The following is a 21,971-nucleotide window of genomic DNA, read 5'->3' as shown; positions in this document are numbered from 1 at the left end:
AATCCTACTGCTGCAGGATTACTTTGCTCCTGTGACAAAACGGGTCATATCAAGATCTGACATCTGTAGGCTGACTTTTCGGTAAATTCCCCTGACGTGAATAAAGCTACCTTGTTTCTTATAGTTACCGCCCGAAACGGTTATCCTGGGTTAAAGTATAGACTTTTTACAATTACGACCCGCAATGGGTTTCCTGGGGAAACATGTAATCTCTTAAACTTGAAGGTATTTTATTACAGTTACCACCCGCTATGGGTTTGTTTCATTAGGTAAAATGCAACATTCATGAACATGCATAAATAACCAGGCCTTGAATCTTGAGCCTTGTTACGGTCTTTCGCCCTTAACGGGTTAGCTGAGGTATAGTGTAACGGCTTGTAGTCTACCACCCATGAAGGGTTATCTGAGGTATTGTGCTAGGCTTTGGACCTGCTCATAAAATAAACAAGGTGCACGTGAATCAGATGGCGTTGTTACGCTCCTGCTCATATAAAATGAACCAGAATCAGATGGGAGTTTTACCTAAGGTCCTTGGCTTCCGCTGAAGCTTTCACCTCAGCCAGCGTGATCAGAGTTTACATACGTGAACTCAGCAACCTTAAATCGTGTGGAGTTTCCTCCCTCTAAAGTTTCAACTTAATGGTTTCCACCTCAGCAACTTGTCTTACATTTCCACCTTCATTCCCCTACACCACATTCATACCCAGCAGCGTCTGCCAGTCACACACATAACAGTAGATACTTAGGTATCAACTCAAGGACAGAGATACATACATTTAAAATAAGAATACACACTTTTATACACTTGCGCCTAACATTCCATTCATCAATAATACTTTGCTCTACTGACGCAGGCCCTGATATCCTAATGTTACTGCACCAATGTTCTTTCAACAACCTGAGCGATTCTCACATCAGTTTGTCAGTGAGCTGAGCAGAGTATAATATCATACGGAGCACAACTAAAGTCCTTACTCTACTTTTATGTAGCTGCGTCCAGTATTAAGGAAGTTAGAGGTAGTTTCGCGAGCCAATGCTAACTAGCGTTAGCGCAATTACTGGAAGTCTATAGACACAGCTAGCTATTCCCATAGATTTCCAGTCATTGCACTAACCCTATTTAGCAAATGAACTAACGCTAGCGGGAAACTTCCTTCAATCTGAACTGAGAGACTCCATCCACAAGTTAATCTGACTATGGGGAGGTAGATAAAGAGCCTCATTGCCAAAATACCAAACTATCCCTTTAACTCAAGGGTAGTTCAGAATGTTCTGATGTTACACAATTCTATTTCCTTCAGCGCAGGGTGTTTTATTTCTCATTTTTCCTGTTTTTTTGCCAGAGAGGAAGAAGAGAAACATACACACATGGCAGTATTTTTCCAGACAGGAGAGGTGTCAAACGGGAGGAGGGGATTTGCCATAAATCTGTCACATAATGTCTGGAAGCCATTCAAAAAATTATTATTAGTCCAATATACTGGCACACACACCATTCCTGGGGGGGTCAGCAATTTGCACTGGACCACCTGTACAACAGTGGAAGCTGCTGAGGGGAGGATGGCTCATAATAATGGCTGGAATGGAGTCCATGGAACGGTATCAATCACATGGAAACCACATCGTTGATGTTTTTGATACCATTCCATTGACTCCATTCCAGCCATTATTATGAGCCTTCCTCCCCTCAGCAGCCTCCAATGCTGTACAAGTAGGACTATGCTATGTATGGAGAGCAACACACACACACACACACACACACACACACACACACACACACACACACACACAGGAAGCAGGGTGGTGAGTGTGTTACTATTATGCAGAGTGATACACACACGCACTTTGTGCGCCAGGGTAACACCGCCCATTTTCACAGGTGTTAAAGTTATTGTGGTCTGAAAATCCTAATCTCCACAAATCACACATTCTGCCAGCAATGTTGGTGAGGCTCTGGAAAGAACATGCTTTAATGGGCACAGTTTGTGTCGTCCGTTGTGTGGAGTGCCACCACGATCTTGCACGCTATCGGCAGGCAGGTCCAGACACTGGCAAGGACCCCAAGGCCTTGCATCCTGGACAAAACAAACGCTCTTCCTCAGGCAAAAGAAAAGGAAAACATCAAGCAATAAAACAGTGCTGCCAAACTGCCAGGAACTGGGTCTGAAAAGTTCTCTCCATATAAACTCAGCAAAAAAAGAAACGTCCCTTTTTCAGGACCCTGTCTTTCAAAGATTATTCGTTGAAATTCAAATAACTTCACAGGTTTAAACACTCGTTTCCCATGCTTGTTCAATGAACCATAAACAATTAAATGAACATGCACCTGTGGAACGGTCGTTAAGACACTAACAACTTACAGACGGTAGGCAATTAAGGTCACAGTTATGATAACTTAGGACACTAAAAGAGGCCTTTTTACTGACTCTGAAAAACACCAAAAGAAAGATGCCCAGGGTCCCTGCTCATCTGCGTGAACATGCCTTAGGCATGCTGCAAGGAGGCATGAGGACTGCAGATGTGGCCAGGGCAATAAATTGCAATGTCCATACTGTGAGACGCCTAAGACAGCGCTACAGGGAGACAGGACGGACAGCGGATCGTCCTCGCAGTGGCAGACCACGTGTAACAACACCTGCACAGGATCGGTACATCCGAACATCACACCTGCGGGACAGGTACAGGAGCAACAACCGCCCGGGTTACACCAGGAACGCACAATCCCTCCATCAGTGCTCAGACTGTCCGCAATAGGCTGAGAGAGACTGAGGGCTTGTAGGCCTGTTGTAAGGTCCTCACCAGACATCACCGGCAACAACGTCGCCTATGGGCACAAACCCACCGTCGCTGGACCAGACAGGACTGGCAAAAAGGGCTCTTCACTGACGAGTCGCGGTTTTGTCTCACCAGTGTTGATGGAAGGGATTTGCGTTTATCATCGAAGGAATGAGCGTTACACCGAGGCCTGTCATGGTCTGGGGCGGTGTGTCACAGCATCATCGGACTGAGCTCGTTGTCATTGCAGGCAATCTCAATGCTGTGCGTTACGGGGAAGACATCCTCCTCCCTCATGTGGAACCCTTCCTGCAGGCTCATCCTGACATGACCCTCCAGCATGACAATGCCACCAGCCATACTGCTCGTTCTGTGCGTGATTTCCTGCAAGTCAGAAATGTTGGTGTTCTGCCTTGGCCAGCGAAGAGGCCTGATCTCAATCCCATTGAGCACGTCTGGGACCTGTTGAATCGGAGGGTGAGGGCTAGGGCCATTCCCCCCAGAAATGTCCGGGAACTTGCAGGTGCCTTGGTGGAAGAGTGGGGTAACATCTAACATCAAGAACTGGCAAATCTGGTGCAGTCCATGAGGAGTACTGCAGTACTTAATGCTGCTGGTGGCCACACCAGATACTGACTGTTACTTTTGATTTTGACCCCCCCTTTCTTCAGAGACACATTATTCAATTTCTGTTAGTCACATGTCTGTGGAACTTGTTCAGTTTGTCTCAGTTGACAGTGTGAGGACGTTTCTTTTTTTTCTGAGTTTATTTTATGTGATTATAGGCACTTTTGGAAATTATTAAGGGTACATTACTCGGACAATCTATTAACTTATTTGCACACAAATAAACTTGACCTTGGATTAAATACTGAAACGATGAAAAACGACATAGAAAAAGGTGTATGGATGCCTATTTAAATGTGGGCTTATTAAAAAGACAATGAACAGAATCAGAAGTAGGCTTAGTAAAGAAAAATACATTGGGATATTTACTATATATTTTAAAGAGAAAGGGAGATACCTAGTTAGTTGTACCACTGAATGCATTCAACTGAAATGTGTCTTCCGCATTTAACCCAACCCCTTAGATTCAGAGAGGTGCGGGGGGCTGCCTTAATCGACATCCACGTCATTGGCGAACGGGGAACAGTGGGTTAACTGCCTTGCTCAGGGGCAGAACGACAGATTTTTACCTTGTCAAACCCTTTTGTATTCATCCAACAGTAGACTCATTTTATTTCAGAGTTTTATGAGGGGGAGAACACTGATGATCCAGGATTTTGAGGAAAGGGAAGTAGCCTACCCATATCCAGTCTTACTGCAGTGTCCTTACTGAATAAAAAAAATAAAAAAGTGTATCCCAGGGGTATTCAACTCTTACCCTACGAGGTCCGGAGCCTGCTGGTTTTCTGTTTTCCCTGATAATTAATTGCACCCACCTGGTGTCCCAGGTCTAAATCAGTCCCTGATTAGAGGCGTACAATGACAAAAAGCAGTGGAACTGGCTTTGAGGTCCAGAGTTGAGTTTGAGGGCTATATGCCATTGTGTGCTAAAGGGCACAGAATAGCCTGCACCAGCCAAATGGAATCACTTTCAGTGGCACAGTCCCATACGGACTGATTCAGTATTTGCATTTTACTCAGTCATGATCTTACATCTTTAAATCGTTTGCCAAAGTCTCTGCAAAATGGTTAAGCATCTGTTGGAATGACGCAGCCCAGGGAGAATTGGTCGTTGCAAAATCAAAACCAGGAAACAATTTGCCTCAATAACTCCTGTTGTTTTTGCACCCATTGACCTGCAGAAAGGTAGAGAATAATAGTCTATACTTCCCTACAGTTTTTCCCTACAGTTTTGCTTTTGAGCTGTGGGGCCTACCTCTTGTGGCTATTTGTGTTGTAGGCTATATAACCTCTTTATTCACATATGCCAAACACAAAAACCTTCTTCTTGGTTTTACAACCTATTCCTGGGCTAATAACAATATATTATCATTTGTGTGTGTGTGTGTGTGTGTGTGTGTGTGTGTGTGTGTGTGTGTGTGTGTGTGTGTCTCATGACTCACGGCCATTCCAGGAACACCAAATTACAATCATTCCCACCAAAGATATAATCATTTCAAAACATCTTGTGGGTGCATGGAGGCATTTTTGGAGCCAACCTCATAAGGAAAACTCATTGTAATGAGTTATTCAAGTGATAATGCCCTCGAAGCCGGTGTTTGGAGGATATATTGGCACGGTTTGCCGGCCCTCGACAACACCTGTGCCAATATATCCTCCAAACACCGGCTTTGAGGGCATTATCACTTAAATAACTAATTACAATGTCCATTTTAATTAATGCCAAACCCTTCCAACCCAGCAAAAAAACAATATTCCCTATAATATTAACTGAAGATAAACCATGCCACATCAAATAATAGCCTACTGATCAAGAATTAAATTACAAACAATATTACAATATTTCTATTACAAAACAATAGTGTGTATTGGCAGCAGCTCTGCATCAGAGACAACTCCACCTGGTCTCATTTGAAAGCATATGATCCAAAGGCAAAGCTGTTCAGGAAGATTTAGGCTTTCAAATGTTAGCGTAGACAGGGGATATGGCATAAAAAAAAAACATGAGATTGTTTCTTCCATTAAAAATCCATATTGATTCAAATCTTTCTTCAGCATCTGTGCAAGTTATCCGTTTGCAAAGAAGCACAGCTGATCAGTAAATCTGTCCCCAACCAAGTGACAGTTTGCTGATTATATTGATGTTTACACCAACTGCTGTATAACTTCCTCAAAAAGAAAACTAGAAGCTAAAATCATGAGCTGATTTAGGGCCCATCTATCACACTGGATTACTAATATATTTCTGCCCCTAACAACATAAATCAGGATCGGCTCTCTCTATACACATGGACCGCGTCCCAAATGGCACCCTACTCCCTATTGAGTGCACTACTTTGGAGTGCACTATATAGGGAATGCGGTGCCATTTGGGATGCAACTATGATCTTAACAACAGAGCCAACCAGCCCTGGCCTGGTCTAGATGTTCATGGCACAAATGAAACAAACGCGTGTGAAAGGAGACAAATAGGGGAGAATAAGCTAGATGGTGGGAGCTCTGCTTACATTTCAAGGTTTCTCCAGCGTAGGGGATGTGCAGCTTGAATCGATCACAACAGGGCCCTGGAGTCAGAGATGTGCATCTGAAGAGATGGGGAAAGAGATGTCAAATTGGGTGTCAAATGAAAGCAAAGAGTCTATATTTTTTAGACATTAAAGGCATGTTTCATCCATTTTCCATCCTAAAAATTTGGAATAGGCCTAAGCAAAGGCTTTGATTTCTGCGGGGGGCTGCCTTAATCGAGGTCCACGTCATCGGCGCCCGGGGAGCAGATGTTGTTGGGGGTTAACTGCCTTTCAAGGGCAGAAGGGCAGATTTTTCAACCTTGCCAGCTCGGGGATTCAAACCAGCGACCTTTCAGTTACTGGCCCAACGCTCTTAACCGCTAGGCTACCTGCTAATTTGTGTACAGTGCACACTAGAGTTGAGTACACTATAATGTACTATACTGTACTCTACTTGACTATATTGTACTCTACTGTTCTATGCTGTGCTGTACTGTACCAGTGTTTCCGGTGCAGTCATTTAGCTGTTGCGCTGCGCTATTGCAAAATCATTGCTGCCACGGCAAAAAACTTTGGAACATGAAACAACATTTCTGCCGAGGCGCACATTGAAAATGCTAGAACCGTCCACATTTACTTTTCCTCTGCAAACAAAACTAGTAATAAATATAAAACAGTTTAGTTTATTTATTTACCTAGTCAGCTTAGTGTGTTATAAGCAAGATAAATATTTCTCGAGGCGCATTAAAGTTACGATTGCCACAGGGAGGGAAACATGCATTCTGACAAGCTGTCAATGCACAACATTTCTTGCATTTGCGGGGAAAACAGCAGTTTTAATGGCCTTTGTTAAGAGGGGGATCCCAGCTTTCCATTCCTACTTTCTATATTTCTCAACTCCTGAATATGTACGAACAGCACCATTTTAAACCCTGAGTTTATAGCAACAGCATGGTTAACGTTACCACTCCGCAATTAGCTGTGAGCGCATAGGGGAGAGTGGGGATTAATGTAACACGGGTCAATTGTAGCATAACTTGCAGTAAAACACCACCCAAAATAATGTTTGGGGAGTGACTTAAAAAATTGTGATGAGACAGATTAAATGTATAGTTGAGCAAGAGTAGTGGCAACCAGGTAAAGTGTTGGAGGGGGGGGGGTCATACAATTTATCAATAGGATGCTAACTAGTTAAAAGATCACATTTGGAAACTAGCTAATGATTAGCCCAATAGGGTTATAGTCACAGCCGTGTATATTCCCTCTCAAGCCGATACCACGAGATCCCTCAAAGAACTACACTGGACTTCGAGCAAACTGGAAACCACATATTCTGAGGCAGCATTTATTGTAGCAGGGGATTTTATAATGGCAAATTTGAGGAAAACAATCCCGAAGTTCTATCAACACATTGACTGTAGAACTCGCGCTTCAAAAACTCTCGACCATTGTTACCCCCCCCCTTCCGGGATGGCTACAAGGCCCTCCCCCGCCCTCCCAGTGTAAAAGAGGGGGTGTGGTGGGGGACAATGCAAATAGTCCGGGTAGCCATGATTAGCTGTTCAGGAGTCTTATGGCTTGGGGTTAGAAGCTGTTAACTATTTTGGACCTAGAATTGGCGCTCCAGTACCGCTTGCCGTGCGGTAGCAGAGAGAACAGTCTATGACTAGGATGGCTGGAGTCTTTGACCATTTTTAGGGGCTTCCTCTGACACCGCCTGGTATAGAGGTCCTGGATGGCAGGAAGCTTGGCCCCAGTGAGGTACTGGGCCGTACGCACTACCCTCTGTAGTGCCTTGCGGTCGGAGTCCGAGCAGTTGTCATACCAAGCGGTGATGCAACCAGTCAGGAAGCTCTCGATGGTGCAGCTGTAGAACTTCTTGAGGATCTGAGGACCCATGCCAAATCTTTACAGCCTCCTGAAGGGAAATAGGCTTTGTCGTGCCCTCTTCATGACTGTCTTGGTGTATGATAGTTTGTTGGTGATGTGGACACCAAGGAACTTGAAGCTCTCAACCTGTTCCACTACAGCCCCATCGATGAGAAAGGGGACGTGCTCAGTCCTCTTTTTTTCCTGTAGTCCACAATCATCTCCTTTGTCTTGATCACGTTGAGGGAGAGGTTGTTATCCTGGAACCACACGGCCATAATAGCACAATTGGTTAGGGGGCCGTAAAACAGACACGAGACGTACAGTGCAGTCGGCAAGTATTCAGACCCCTTGACTTTCTCCATTTGTTACATTACAGCCTTATTCTAAAATAGATTAAAATGTTTGTTTTTTACCCTCATCAATCAACACACAATACCCCATAATGAAAAAGGAAAAACATGTTTTGAAATGTTTGCTAATTTATAAAAAATTCAAAAATGAAATATCACATTTACTTAAGCATTCAGATCCTTTACTCAGTACTTTGTTGAAGCACCTTTGGCAGCGATTACAGCCTCGAGTCTTCTTTAGGTATGACGCTACAAGCTTGGCACACCTGTATTTGGGGAGTTTCTCCCATTCTTCTCTGCATATCCTCAAGCTTTGTCTGGTTGTCTGGTAAGCTCCTGAGTGGCGCAGTGGTCTAAGGCACTGCATCGCAGTGTTAACTGTGCCACTAGATATACTGGTTCGAATCCAGGCTCTGTCGCAGCCGGCCGCGACTGGGCGGCGCACAATTGGCCCAGCGTCGTCCAGGGTAGGGGAGGGAATGGCCGGCAGGGATGTAGCTCAGTTGATAGAGCATGGCTTTTGCAACGCCAGGGTTGTGGGTTCGTTTCCCATGGGGGGCCAGTATAAAAAAAAAATATATATATATATATATATATATATATATATGTATTCACTAACTGTAAGTCGCTCTGGATAAGAGCGTCTGCTAAATGACGTAAATGTAAATGGATGGGGAGCGTCGCTGCACAGCTATTTCAGGTCTCTCCAGAGATGTTCGATCGGGTTCAAGTCCAGGCTTGGCTGGGCCAGTCAAGGACATTCACAGACTTGTCCCGAAGCCACTCCTGCGTTGTCTTGGCTATGTGCTTAGGGTCGTTGTCCTGTTGGAAGGTGAACCTTCACCCCCAGTCTGAGGTCCTGAGCACTCTGGAGGATCTCGCTGTACTTTTCTCCGTTCATCTTTTCCTCGATCCTGACTAGTCTCCCAGTCCCTGCTGCTAAAAAACATCCCCACAGCATGATGCTGCCACCACCATGCTTCACCGTAGGGATGGTGCCAGGTTTCCTCCAGACGTGACGCTTGGCATTCAGGCCAAAGAGTTCAATCTTGGTTTCATCAGACCAGAGAATCTTGTTGCTCATGGTCTGAGAGTTCAAACTCCAAGCTGGCTGTCATGTGCCTTTTACTGAGGAGTGGCTTCCGTCTGGCCACTCTACCATAAAGGCCTGATTGGTGGAGTGCTGCAGAGATGGTTGTCCTTCTGGAAGGTTCTCCCATCTCCACAGAGGAACTCTGGAGCTCTGTCAGAGTGACCATCGGTTTTTTGTCACCTCACTGACCAAGGCCCTTCTCCCCCGACTTCTCAGTTTGGACAGTCGGCCACCTCTAGGAAGAGTCTTGGTTTTTCCAAACTTCTTCCATTTAAGAATGATGGAGGCCACTGTGTTCTTGGGGACCTTCAATGCTGCAGACATTTTTTGGTACCCTTCCCCAGATCTGTGGCTCGACACAATCCTGTCTTGGAGCTCTACGGACAATTCCTTCGACATCATGGCTTGGTTTATGCTCTGACATGCACTGTCAACTGTGGGATCTTACATAGACAGGTGTATGTCTTTCCAAATCATGTCCAATCAATTACATTTACCACAGGTGGACTCCAATCAAGTTGTAGAAACATCTCAAGGATAATCAATGGAAACTGGATGCACATGAGCTCAATTGTGTCTCATAGCAAAGGGTCTGAATACTTATGTAAATAAGGTATTTCTGTGTGTTATTTTTAATATATTTGCTAAACTTTCTAATGTTTTTGATTTGTCATCATGGGGTATACTTTCCGAATGCACTGGGATATGGCAGGGTCTACAGACAATCACCGATTACAAAGGGAAAACCAACCACGTCGCGCACACCGACGTCTTGCTCCCTGACAACCTAAACACCTTCTTCGCCTGCTTTGAGGATAATACAATGCCACCGATGAGGCCCGCTCCCAAGGACTGTGGGCTCTCGTTCTCCATGGCCGACATCAGTAAGACATTTAAGCGTGTTAACCCTTGCAAGGCTGCCGGCCCAGACGGCATCCCTAGCCGCGTCCTCAGAGCATGCGCAGACAAGCTGGCTGGAGTGTTCTTACGGACATATTCAATCTCTCCCTATTCCAGTCTGCTGTCCCCACTTGCTTCAAGATGTCCACCATTGTTCCTGTACCCAAGAGAGCAAAGGTAACTGAACTAAATGACTATCGTCCCGTAGCACTCACTTATGTCATCATGAAGTGCTTTGAGAGGCTAGTTAAGGATCATATCCCCTCCACCTTACCTGACATCCTAGACCCAAGTTTGCAGACGACACAACAGTAGTAAGCCTGATTACCAACAATGACGAGACAGCCTACAGGGAGGAGGTGAGGGCCCTGGCGGAGTGGTACCATAGAAATAACCTCTCCATCAACGTCAACAAAACGAAGGAGCTGATCGTGGACTTCAGGAGACAGCAGAGGGAGCACGCCCCCATCCACATCGACGGGACCGCAGTGGAGAAGGTGAAAAGCTTCAAGTTCCTCTGTGTACACATCACTGACAATCTGAAATGGTCCACCCACACAGACAGTGTGGTGAAGAAGGCACAACAGCGCCTCTTCAACCTCAGGAGGCAGAAGAAATTCAGCTTGGCCCCTAAGACCCTCACATGGGGCGGCAGGTAGCTTAGTGGTTAAGAGCGTTGTGCCAGTAACCGAAAGGTCGCTGGTTCTAATCCCCGAGCCGACTAGGTGAAAAATCTGTCGATGTGCCCTTGAGCAAGGTACTTAACCCTAATTGCTCCTGTAAGTCGCTCTGGATAAGAGCGTCTGCTAAATGACTAAAAAAAAAAAAAAAAAAAAAAAACTCTTACAGATGCACAATTGAGAGCATCATGTCGGGCTGTATCACCGCCTGGTACGGCAATTGCACCGCCCGCAACCGCAGGGCTCTCCAGAGGGTGGTGCGGTCTGCCCAACGCATCACCAGGGGCACACTGCCTGCCCTACAGGACACCTACAGCACCCAATGTCACAGGAAGGCCAAAAACATAAGCAAGGACATCAACCACCCGAGCCACGGCCTGTTCACCACGCTATCATCCAGAAGGCGAGGTCAGTACAGGTGCATCAAAGCTGGGACTGAGACACTGAAAAACTGCTTCTATCTCAAGACCATCAGACTGTTAAATAGCCATCACCTGGTTACTCAACCCTGCACCTTAGAGGCTGCTGCCCTATGTACATAGAATCACTGGTCACTTTAATAATGTTTACATAATGCTTTACTCATTTCATATGTATATACTGTATTATACTGTATTTTTGTCAATGCCACTCCGACATTGCTCTTCTTAATATTTATATATTTCTTAATTCCATTATTTTACTTTTAGATTTGTGTGTATTGTTGTGAATTGTTAGATACTACTGCACGGTTGGAGCTAGGAACACAAACACTTCAATACACTCGCAATAACATCTGCTAAATATGTGTATTTGACAAACAAAACTTTATTTGAAAGATGGGCAACCCCATGCTTCAGCCTATTTATTTATAGCCACTATGCTGCATCAGTTGGGCTACAGGTGATAATGTTTATATTGCTAACAGCATACCTCATCAGAACTAGATAGGTAAAAGCGAATTCACAACACACATCCGCCATATTGCTTTCACCTATCATATTTTTTTCAAATTAGTGCACATGAATGAGAGGATATAAGGAAGAGAAACCACATAAAACTATTGAAATGCACCACATAGTTTCATATCAAAGGGTCACAAACGGACATTGAGCAGAACTTACCCAGTCTTAAGGTCTGTGACGCGCAGGCAGTTGGTGGAGTCAAGGCCCACTCGACCATTCCGCACAACACTGCACAACAAGGGGCGCAGCTCAGGAGAGATGCGGTTCAGTGCAACCTCAGGGAACATGTTGTTCATCTTCCACACTCAGGTTCTCTGGAAACAGCCCAAGACAGAAAGCAAAGGGGCATGCCACCATTAGCGCAGTAGACACACCATTAAATGCACAATGCATTGACAGCTACAAAATACATATTATTGAGACAATGCTCTTTTAACAGTATGTAATGTATTCTGCAAGCTGTAACGTTACATAACTATGGTCAGAGTTTGTTAGATTAATCAATCACAGGCACTGACTTTTTGACACAGACAGACATCTTTCCAACACTAGCAATGTGCGAAACATAGCTAGCTACTACAATTGTATGTATGCAAACTCGAGTCAAATGAATGGCACAGAGGTAGCTACATTTCTTCACTAGTTTACTTTCATTTTGATGTCGTTAGTTAGCAGCTAACTACTTTTCCATAAGCAGTAGTGGGAGGTTTTCCCAATAATTAACTAGCAAGCTTGCTACATCAATTGCTGTCAAAGTCAGCCGATAGCTCAAAATGGGGAAATAGCTTACTTTATTGGAAATCCAAAAATGTTAACGCTTCAATTTTTACAGCAAATAATCGGTCGTCACTAGTTACCACAGTCACAAAGTTAAAATAATTATTCAAATGTCATTTTAAACCGAACCTTAACCACACTGCTAATCTTATGCGTAACCCTAACCTTGAATTAAGACAAAAATGCTATTTTTTGTTTTCATGAATTTTTACGACAGCCAATGTTGATGTTGTGGTTGTGCAGTGTAGCGGAAACCCAAATCTTCCGGTACATGTTTTTGGGGTCCTTTTCGGACCTCAAAGTCCATAGCCGGTGTTGCTTTTGCCTGTCTACAAAAGCACCTTTTCATCCTCTGCAAATATTCTATCCTAAATATTTTTGTTAATCCTTTTTTGTGTGTGTTATAATAATGATTCCATAGAATAGAGATTGTATTTTTAATTCGGTCAACAAATTCATTCGAAACACATTATACGAGTCAGAACTAGCTCAGCTAGAAATTCTAGAGCTGTCATTTTTTCAACGTGTAGCCAGGCACTACCTCAGTGGCAGCTACTGACCGTGCTAGCAATGCACTTTGGCCACTTCATAACAAGCAGCGAGAACAGAATTGGACATTAGGTAATGTGTTTATATCTGACATGTCAACATTATTTGAAATAAGTAACTTTAGGGCAGTGTTTTTTGCTAGGTAGCATAGTCAAGTTTAATCAAGCAAGCTAATAACAGACACTTTGTACCAAATATGTTCTGTGACTGTAGGACTCATAGCCAATTAAATTCAACGATTTACGATGGAGTTGGACAAGCAACTAGTGTGGCTTGACTGGAGCTCCGACGTCACATACAATTTAGTTTGTAAAAAAAAACGAGTGATTTCAGCACCACGCAATTACATATAACATTGTTCTGGGGAATTGCGTGGTGAAATCAGAAGTTTTTTTAAAATAAAAACGTCATTTTGTGACGTCAGCACTCCGTGGAGTTGAGTTTAGTCGGCTATTGGAATAGTTAGCTACATGCAACCAATACTACCAATGTCTGACACAGTGCACTCTTTTCAGTCTCAGTGTGTGCGTTCGTAAATACACTCTGGCTATCTAGCTACTCCGATTTCAGAGCCCTCTCGTCTGAGTGTTCCAAAGCGCAGAATTACTAATGGTTTTATTAACGCTTAACACCAGTTGAATATGGCCGGTGTCAGTAAACGTCGGCAAAAAAAAAGCGTTATTAAATTGTTGCCAGCAGCACAGTTACAGTCACCAACGCTCTTGATAACAGCCTAACACTCTGCTAGGGCGAGTAAAATGGTCAGAGTGAGGTGTTCTCTCATTTGTGTCTGGAAGTAGCTAGCAAACTTGTCAAGGTTGCCAGTTAGCTTGACTGCAGTTGTGTGGTCAGAAAGCTCGGATCAACCCTTGTCCTCTGCCAGAGCGTCCAGTGTGCGCTCTGAACGCCCCGAATTTACGAACGCCAAGAGCACACTGAGTGTATTCTGGCACTCCAGATTTAATTTACGAGCACACCCTTAGTGTGGCGCTCATTTAAGTGATAATGCGCCTTCTGGGAGGATATATTGGCACTGGTGGTGTTAGACCCGAGACGTCGAGGGCTGGCAAACCGTGCCAATATATCTTCCAAACCCCGGCTTCGAGGGCACTATCACTTTTATACAACGGGTTGCCAACATATTCAAATAATGATTTACATATTTTTCATTAAAAATGTTATTTTTATGAATTTATTCATACTATTTAATCCTTCCACAAAATATAGTCTCGACACAAATCTAGGGTTGCTACCCAAGCCGGTTGGTCGTTCATTCTATCTGTTCGGTTGCTAGAGACGCTACCCAGTCCTTCAGTCTTTTTGTTCTGTATCTATGGACGCGACCCAGTTGTTCGCCATACTGCTAGCTAGCCAACTACGTCTAACTTAGTCACGTCAAAAAGGGCAGCCAGAATAACAGCAAAGTAGCCGCATTTGAATTTGTTCAAGCTGTTTTCTACTTACATTTATTTGGATACATCCATAACAATGAGCTAATGAGGTGCGATTTCGCCTGGCATAGAAAATGTGCTCACTCGTCAGGACACGTCCAGAGGAGCTTGCCAACAACACAGCTAACACAATTACTTCAAACTGAAGCTGGAAAGACTACACTTCGTTTCGTTTTACCTTTTTTCAATTGACATTTATTTTTATATATCCATAAAAATGCCAGCTGATTAATGATTTTCGACTGGCTGAGAAATGCTGCCTGCCTGTCTGTCTCGTCCTGACACGTTCATTACTATGGGACAGCTGGAGATCGAATTTGAATCTTGAAAATGTTGGAGAGACAGACAGCAAGGTTTATACAAATCTCCGCTGTTGAAAACTAAAGGTTAGTCTAAAAGAAATGTGAGATAATGTCTAGATACTTTTTATAGTGGAGATCAAGTTTATAAAGTGCCTGGCTGGTCTGATGAGACAGTGGATTGCGCAGTCAGATGGAACAGAGTAAATAGGCATTTCAACATCATAGATTTAGCTGGTGGTAACTTGTGGAATAGACACCGGCTGCAATGCGGTTTTAACTAATCAGCATTCAAGATTAGACCCACCCGTTGTATAATAGGCAATAGCAAACACTTGAACCATATAAGCTAAAGTGATGTTAATATTCTTCAACAGTGAGTGCTGTGTATGGCCTATTTCATGTCTGGTCCAAAGTTCATAACCAGCTACTGACAAGCTAGCCTCTATTGGCCTACGATGTGCAGTAGTAGCTAGCCAACTCTGTTTTCATGCTTGACAATGAACAAAAACACAGAAATAAGCACCAAGACAAGACTGGACCATGGAGATAAAACTAAACTGTCAATGGACTGGAACACCAGGCCACTGATTTGTGTCTAGAAAATAAAAGAATGTAATGAGAAACACTGATTAATTACCAACATGCCCAGACAGTGTGTGAATGGCTTGAATCCTTGGGGGAAACTCAATTGTGTTTTGTTCATTTCTTGCATACTCTCTCCTCAAAACAATTCCTTGGATGCAGTTTGATAAGGAGGCACAAGGAAAGGACAGATGATGTGAGGAATCAAATCAACAAAACAGCCTAAATTCACATTGGGTCAAACTGTGTCATTAATTGCCATTTTTGCATTGATCCCCTCTCACTGAGAAATTGTCATAACCTGATGGAGTCCCAAACTATACTGAACAAAAATATGAACGCAACATATAAAGTGTTGGTCCCATGTTTCTTAAACTGAAATTAAAAATCCCAGAAATGTACCATACACACAAGAAGCGTATTTCTCTAAATAGTTGTGCACAAACTTGTTTACAACCCTGTTAGTGAGCATTTCTCCTTTGCCAAGATAATCCATCCACCTGAAAGGTGTGGCATATCAAGAAGCGGATTAAACAGCATGATTATTACACAGGTGCACCTTGTGCTGGGGACAATAAAATGCCACTCTAAAATGTGCAATTTTGTCACACAACACAATGCCACAGATGTCTCAAGTTTTGAGGGAGAGTGCAATTGGCATGCTGACTGCAGGAATGTCCACCAGAGAATTGAATGTTAATTTATCTAACATTCTCAACCACTTTCGATGGCTACTAGCATGCTGGATAAGTGTGGTCTTCGCGGATTAATCCCAGTTTCAACTGTACCAGGCTGATGGCAGACCGCGTGTATGACGTCGTGTGGGCAAGCAGTTTGCTGATGTGAACGTTATGAGCAGCGTGCCCCATGGTGCCGATTGGGTTATGGTATGGTCAGGCATAAACTACGGACAATGAACACAATTGTATTTTATCGATGGCAATTTGAGGCCCATTGTCTTGACGTCCATCCGCCGCCATCACCTCATGTTTCAGCACGATAATGCATAACGCAATTCCTGGAAGCTGAAAATGTCGCAGTTCTTCCATGGCCTGCATACTCACCAGACGTGTCACCCATTGAGCGTGTTTGTAATGCTCTGGATCGACATGTACGACAGATTGTTCCAGTTCCCGCCAATATCCAGCAACTTCGCACAGCCATATAAAGAGGAGTGGGACAACATTCCACAGGCCACAATCAACAGCCTGATCAACTATATGCGAAGGAGATGTGTTGCGCTGCATGATTGGTTTTCTGATCCACGCCTAGGGCTGTTACGGTGACCGTATTACCGCCACACCGGTGGTCACGAGTCATGGAGGCGTTTAGTCACGTTAATTAGTCTTCTCCAAGCTCTGATGCTGCTGATGGTCATTAGTAGCTTACCTATCTTGCTAACTGCCTGGTACTCAGCACTCTATTGTCCCTCTAATCACTCTGACGTCAATGCAAATGTAATCGAAATTCTAATCAAACACTTAATGAGAGCCCATGAGCTCATGTTGCGCAACAATTCTATAGGCTATGCAATTGCGTGAGAAAGCAGAGTGATGGCCTCTATTAAAAAGAGGAGGATCCCATCAGCTTTCTATAGGCTAGGCCTACTATATTTATTTCTCAATTTTCCTAATATTAAGCACATTGCTTCTCTTTACAACAGGAGTATAGCCTACCTGGCTGGCATTAAAAAAATTGACCACTGGAAAAAACGTCCTCCATTCACTATTTAAGTGCATAGATGACATGTAACCCTAACCCTAACCCTGCCCATTTCGAGACAGGTGAATGATAATGGTCCATTCTAAATCAAAACAAATTTCACTCATATATTATTTAGTATATTTAAAGACAAGATTAAATCAAGAATAGTCTGATTGGTGACAATATTAACCAATCACTTATGAATTATATATTATCACAAAAAACAGAAATATCTTATTTACATAATTATTCAGACCCTTTGCTATATGACTCGAAATTGAGCTCAGGTGCATCCTGTTTCCATTGATCATCGTTGATGTTTCTACAACTTGATTGTAGTCCACCTGTGGTAAATTGACAGTGCATGTCAGAGCAAAAACCAAGCCATGAGGTCGAATGAATTGTCCGTAGAGCTCCGAGACAGGATTGTGTCGAGGTACAGATCTGGGGAAGGGTACCAAAACAATTCTGCAGCATTGAAGGTCACCAAGAACACGGGGGCCTCAGTCTTAAGTGGAAGAAGTTTGGAACAACCAAGATTCTTCCTAGAGTTGGCCGCCCAGCCAAACTGAGCAATCAGGGGAGAAGGGCCTTGGTCAGTGAGGTAACCAAAAACCCAATGGTCACTCTGACAGAGCTCCAGAGTTCCTCTGTGGAGATGGGAGAACCTTCCAGAAGGACAACCATTTCTGCAACCCTCCACCAATCAGGCCTTTATGGTAGAGTGGCCAGGCGGAAGCCACTCCTCAGTAAAAGGCACATAACAGCCCGCTTGGAGTTTGCCAAAAGGCACCTAAAGACTCTCAGACCATGAGAAACAAGATTCTCTGGTCTGATGAAACCAAGATTGAACTCTACTGTGATGCATGGTGTTGGCTGTGGGGATGTTTTTTAGCAGCAAGGACTGGGAGACCAGTCAGGATCAAGGGAAAGATGAACGGAGCAAAGTACAGAGAGATCCTTGATGAAAGCTTGCTCCAGAGCGCTCAGGACCTCAGAATGGGGTGACGGTTCACCTTCCAACAGGACAATGACCATTATCACACAGCCAAGACAACACAAGTGTGGCTTCGGGACAAGTCTTTGAATGTCCGTGAGTGGCACAGCCAGAGCCGAAAATAGCTGTGCAGCGATGCTCCCCATCCAACCTGACAGAGCTTGAGAGGATCTGCAGAGAAGAATGGGAGAAACTCCCCAAATACAGGTGTACCAAGCTTGTAGCATCAAACCCAAGAAGACTTGTGGCTGTAATCGCTGCCAAAGGTGCTTCAACAAAGTACTGAGTAAAGTGTCTGAATACTTACGTAAATGTGATATTATTATTTTTATTTTTTAATACATTTGCAAACATTTCTAAAAACCTGTTTTTGCTTTGTCATCATAGGGTATTGTGTGTAGATTGATGAGGGGAAAAAACTATTTAATCCATTTCAGAATAAGACTTTAGCGTAACAAAATGTGGAAAAAGTCAAGGGGTCTGAATACTTTCCGAATGCACTGTATGTTTTGATAAGGTTTTTATCAGAACTAAAGTGGGCAAATAACTTCTTAAAATGAAGCACATTAATCCGCTTTACAAGGGGTGTAGAGCCTAACTGGCATACATAAGCAGCACGTGAGTTTGAAGTTTGGGGAAGATAATTTTCACCATAGAAATGCACCTTAATAATAAAAGCATTACATGTATAATCGCATTTGCGGTCACTTTTGATAATGGTGTTTTCCCACTAATGGAACATTCATACTTACAGCATACTGCCGTGTGCGCATTGCTGCTCTTATAATGTGAAGAAATAGCCTAATAGTTTATCAACATTTTAAGCTATATTTTCTGATCTGTTGCATCAGCCTCATTGCGTAAAACAGTTTTTTATTTTATGCTAGTGGTTGTATTAATTTGGGATCTATCGCATCCCACAACTGTCCCAGACTATGTTTGGAATATTTATTTCTCGCACAGAATAGAATAGGTCAACTTTTGTACTATGGGGGATAGTAGATTGACATAGGCTAATCCTTTTGCTCTTCGTTAGTTCTACTCATCATCTTGTTGGCTGACAAAAAGTAAATGTGGACAGTTCTTCCAATATCTTCAATATGCATCTAGGAATTGGATAAGGACACGCGCAGTTGCGTCCCGGATGTGTCTGTCTTCACTTGTAGCCTGTGAGAAAGACCCGATCACGTGATGGAGAGCCATGTAAGTGAGAGGTGCTTCGGAGCACGCAGCACTCAGGGAGAAGGGAATTATCATTATTATATTCAGCCCAAGGGCACCGCGGCCACTGGCTGCAAAGGGCATGGATTTTTCTTTAGGGGACATTACAGCCACACAAAGGGAATGCCGCCGGGAAATTCGAGGCATTATCAAGTGCTTGTCAAATTGTGAATGAGAGACTTATGAAGTGTGTTCAGCCTGCGCAAAAAAAAAACAATGCAGAGCTCATGCCTTTCGTGCAACTTTTTCACGAGGTGAGATCTTGCATGGAGCCCCAGGCCGAGGGAGACAGTTATTCTGTGTTTCTTCCATTTGCGAATAATCGCACCAACTGTTGTCACCTTCTCACCAAGCTGCTTGGCGATGGACTTGTAGCCCATTCCAGCCTTGTTTAGGTCTAGAATCTTGTCCCTAACATCCTTGGAGAGCTCTTTGGTCTTGGCCATGGTGGAGAGTTTGGAATCTGATTGATTGATTGCTTCTGTGGACAGGTGTCTTTTATACAGGTAACAAGCTGAGATTAGGAGCACTCCCTTTAAGAGTGTGCTCCTCATCTCAGCTCGTTACCTGTATAAAAGACACCTGGGAGCCAGAAATCTTTCTGATTGAGAGGGGGTCAAATACTTATTTCCCTCATTAAAATGCAAATCAATTTATATCATTTTTGACATGCGTTTTTCTGGATTTTTGTTGTTATTCTGTCTCTTTGTTCAAATAAACCTACAATTAAAATTATAGACTGATCATTTCTTTGTCAGTGGGCAAACGTACAAAATCAGCAGGGGATCAAATACTTTTTTCCCTCACTGTTTGAGTACCTACTTATTTGTTAACCGCTCAACACAGAATAGCCACATGTGCTCTCTGCCTCAAATCATTTGGAGAAAATATCCTTTCAATTGAATCAGCTTTGTTTAATTGTACTCTTCATACTATAACAAAATATTAAATAATGCCATGGAATTCTAAGCAAATCTTGTCTGCTAAATGAAGTAGTGTAGCCCACAGCCATATGGCATAGCCAGATCAGGGCCTAACATAAGGACATCTCAGAGTATGCTATTCTGTTCTTCTGAAATATACTACATTTTCTTCATATCATGTTTCTTTAGGACTGTCAAAAATTAAATAATGGATTAATTGTGAAGGTTTAGGCTATATTATATGGATTTATTAGACTTTTTTTAAATGTGAATGTTCCAAAAGGTCTGCATCAGTGGCTTGTAGGCTATATGTGGAAGCCAGGAGATGCTAAATGTGTTTATGTTAATTAACGGTAAATTACTGTGAGACCGGCAGTTATTTGCTTGACAATTACCGGCTGACAGTTTACTGACCGCCACAGCCCTATCCACGCCCCTCCCTTTTTTAAAGGTATCTGTGACCAACAGATGCATATCTGTACTCCCAGTCATGTGAAATCCATAGATTAGGGCCTAAGAATGTATTTCAATTGACTGATTTCCTTATATGAACTGTAACTCAGTAACATCTTTGAAATTGTTGCATGTTGCTTTTATATTTTTGTTCAGTGTTGAAGCCAGAATGTTAGCCTATCATCCCCTCAGCTTTTACAAAAAAAAATAGATACAACATATTTGAAAAGATCTCAATTTCTGTAATATAAAGTAGGGCTAATTTACCCCCATCACATATTTTATAATTTATTTTATTGACACTTTTTCAAGTCATACACTTTCCATTTCCATCCTTGACCTTTAAAAAATGACACAACTAGGCCTAGGCTAATCTGCATGCATATATCACCTTTTGTGTCAGTTTAACCCAATGAGAAAGTAAGATAACCTAATCATTTTTTGCTCCCTATGTTTTGTCAAGAAAGACCAGGTTGTAGTAGGCTATCTGAGAAGTTGACTTAACTCATTATGCAAGTAAACCAGAATTTGAGAGAGGCCCCACTGTTTTGAGTGGTCGGACATGCTTGCTAAAATGTAATCTGCTGCAATAGGGGTAGCACATCTAACAGCCGTGGCTGAAGAAGACAATATGCTCAGAAATGTGGGAGAATTTAGCCTAGCTGTCCTAGAGCCAGCGGCCAGGCTTTCCGAGCCTTTTACTGTTTAGGAGGAGATTTGAAGAGATTAACAGACAAGCATGAACTCCAATACACGCCAAGGATTGAATTAATTAAAGATTTTTCTGGGCTGTGTTCAGTCACGTGGTGCAGCATTGAAATAATCGCTGGGTTTAGATTGGCACCTGTCCCATTCTGAAAGAGCTGTGAATGCTCTATTTTTATCGTGTTCCAGTCCGTTCATGGTAATATGGCAAAGACTGAGTTTCTTTTGAGTGCAGTTTCAGGATGATATGCTATTGTTGCTTGAAATGCCCCTAGCAGTGAGTATAGGCTATGATTAGCCTAGGCATAGTTCAAAAAATTTATGAAGAACCAACTAATTCTGTCGAATGTTTTTAAACCCCACATTACAATTCATTTTTTCCTATACTTATGTTGGCTCCAATTATAAAAAATGGCTTACCAGACTCCCACGACTAGCCTAAGTAACCTTTGTTGAAAAGTGTGTTGCTGGGTCAAAGGGGAAGCTATGACAAATTGAATAATTGTATTTGTACTTAGAGCTAAGCTAACAATTAACAAATCTAAAGTATCCGTTGCCT

General features: G+C 43.0%; 2 protein-coding genes across 5 annotated transcripts in view; one reads left to right on the top strand and one right to left on the bottom strand.

Moving 5' to 3' along the window:
* The window catches only part of babam2 (BRISC and BRCA1 A complex member 2), a 193,113-nt gene extending 180,303 nt beyond the window's left edge, over positions 1–12,810 (bottom strand). The window contains exons 1-3 of the mRNA XM_084144123.1: positions 12,539–12,810; positions 11,908–12,062; positions 5,910–5,986 (exon numbers count right to left, since the gene is read on the bottom strand). Coding sequence (XP_084000249.1) covers positions 5,910–5,986; positions 11,908–12,044 — 214 coding nt within the window. The 5' untranslated portion in view covers positions 12,045–12,062; positions 12,539–12,810. The remainder of the gene's footprint in view (positions 1–5,909; positions 5,987–11,907; positions 12,063–12,538) is intronic.
* A 246-nt stretch (positions 12,811–13,056) lies between these two features.
* rbks (ribokinase) overlaps positions 13,057–21,971 on the top strand; it is a 96,662-nt gene continuing 87,747 nt past the window's right edge. For 2 of the 4 annotated variants that reach the window (XM_084144127.1, XM_084144124.1), the window contains exon 1: positions 13,057–13,146. The gene's annotated coding sequence lies outside the window, so the exon portion shown is untranslated. Of the gene's footprint in view, positions 13,147–14,351; positions 14,912–21,971 lie in introns of those variants that run through there. The other 2 variants (XM_084144125.1, XM_084144126.1) reach the window with 2 other exon arrangements.

Source organism: Coregonus lavaretus (genome assembly GCF_964263955.1).
Source record: "Coregonus lavaretus genome assembly, chromosome: 27".
Lineage (NCBI taxonomy): Eukaryota > Metazoa > Chordata > Actinopteri > Salmoniformes > Salmonidae > Coregonus > Coregonus lavaretus.
The sequence above is the reverse complement of the archived record's forward strand: the minus strand, read 5'-3'. Positions and strand labels throughout refer to the sequence as shown.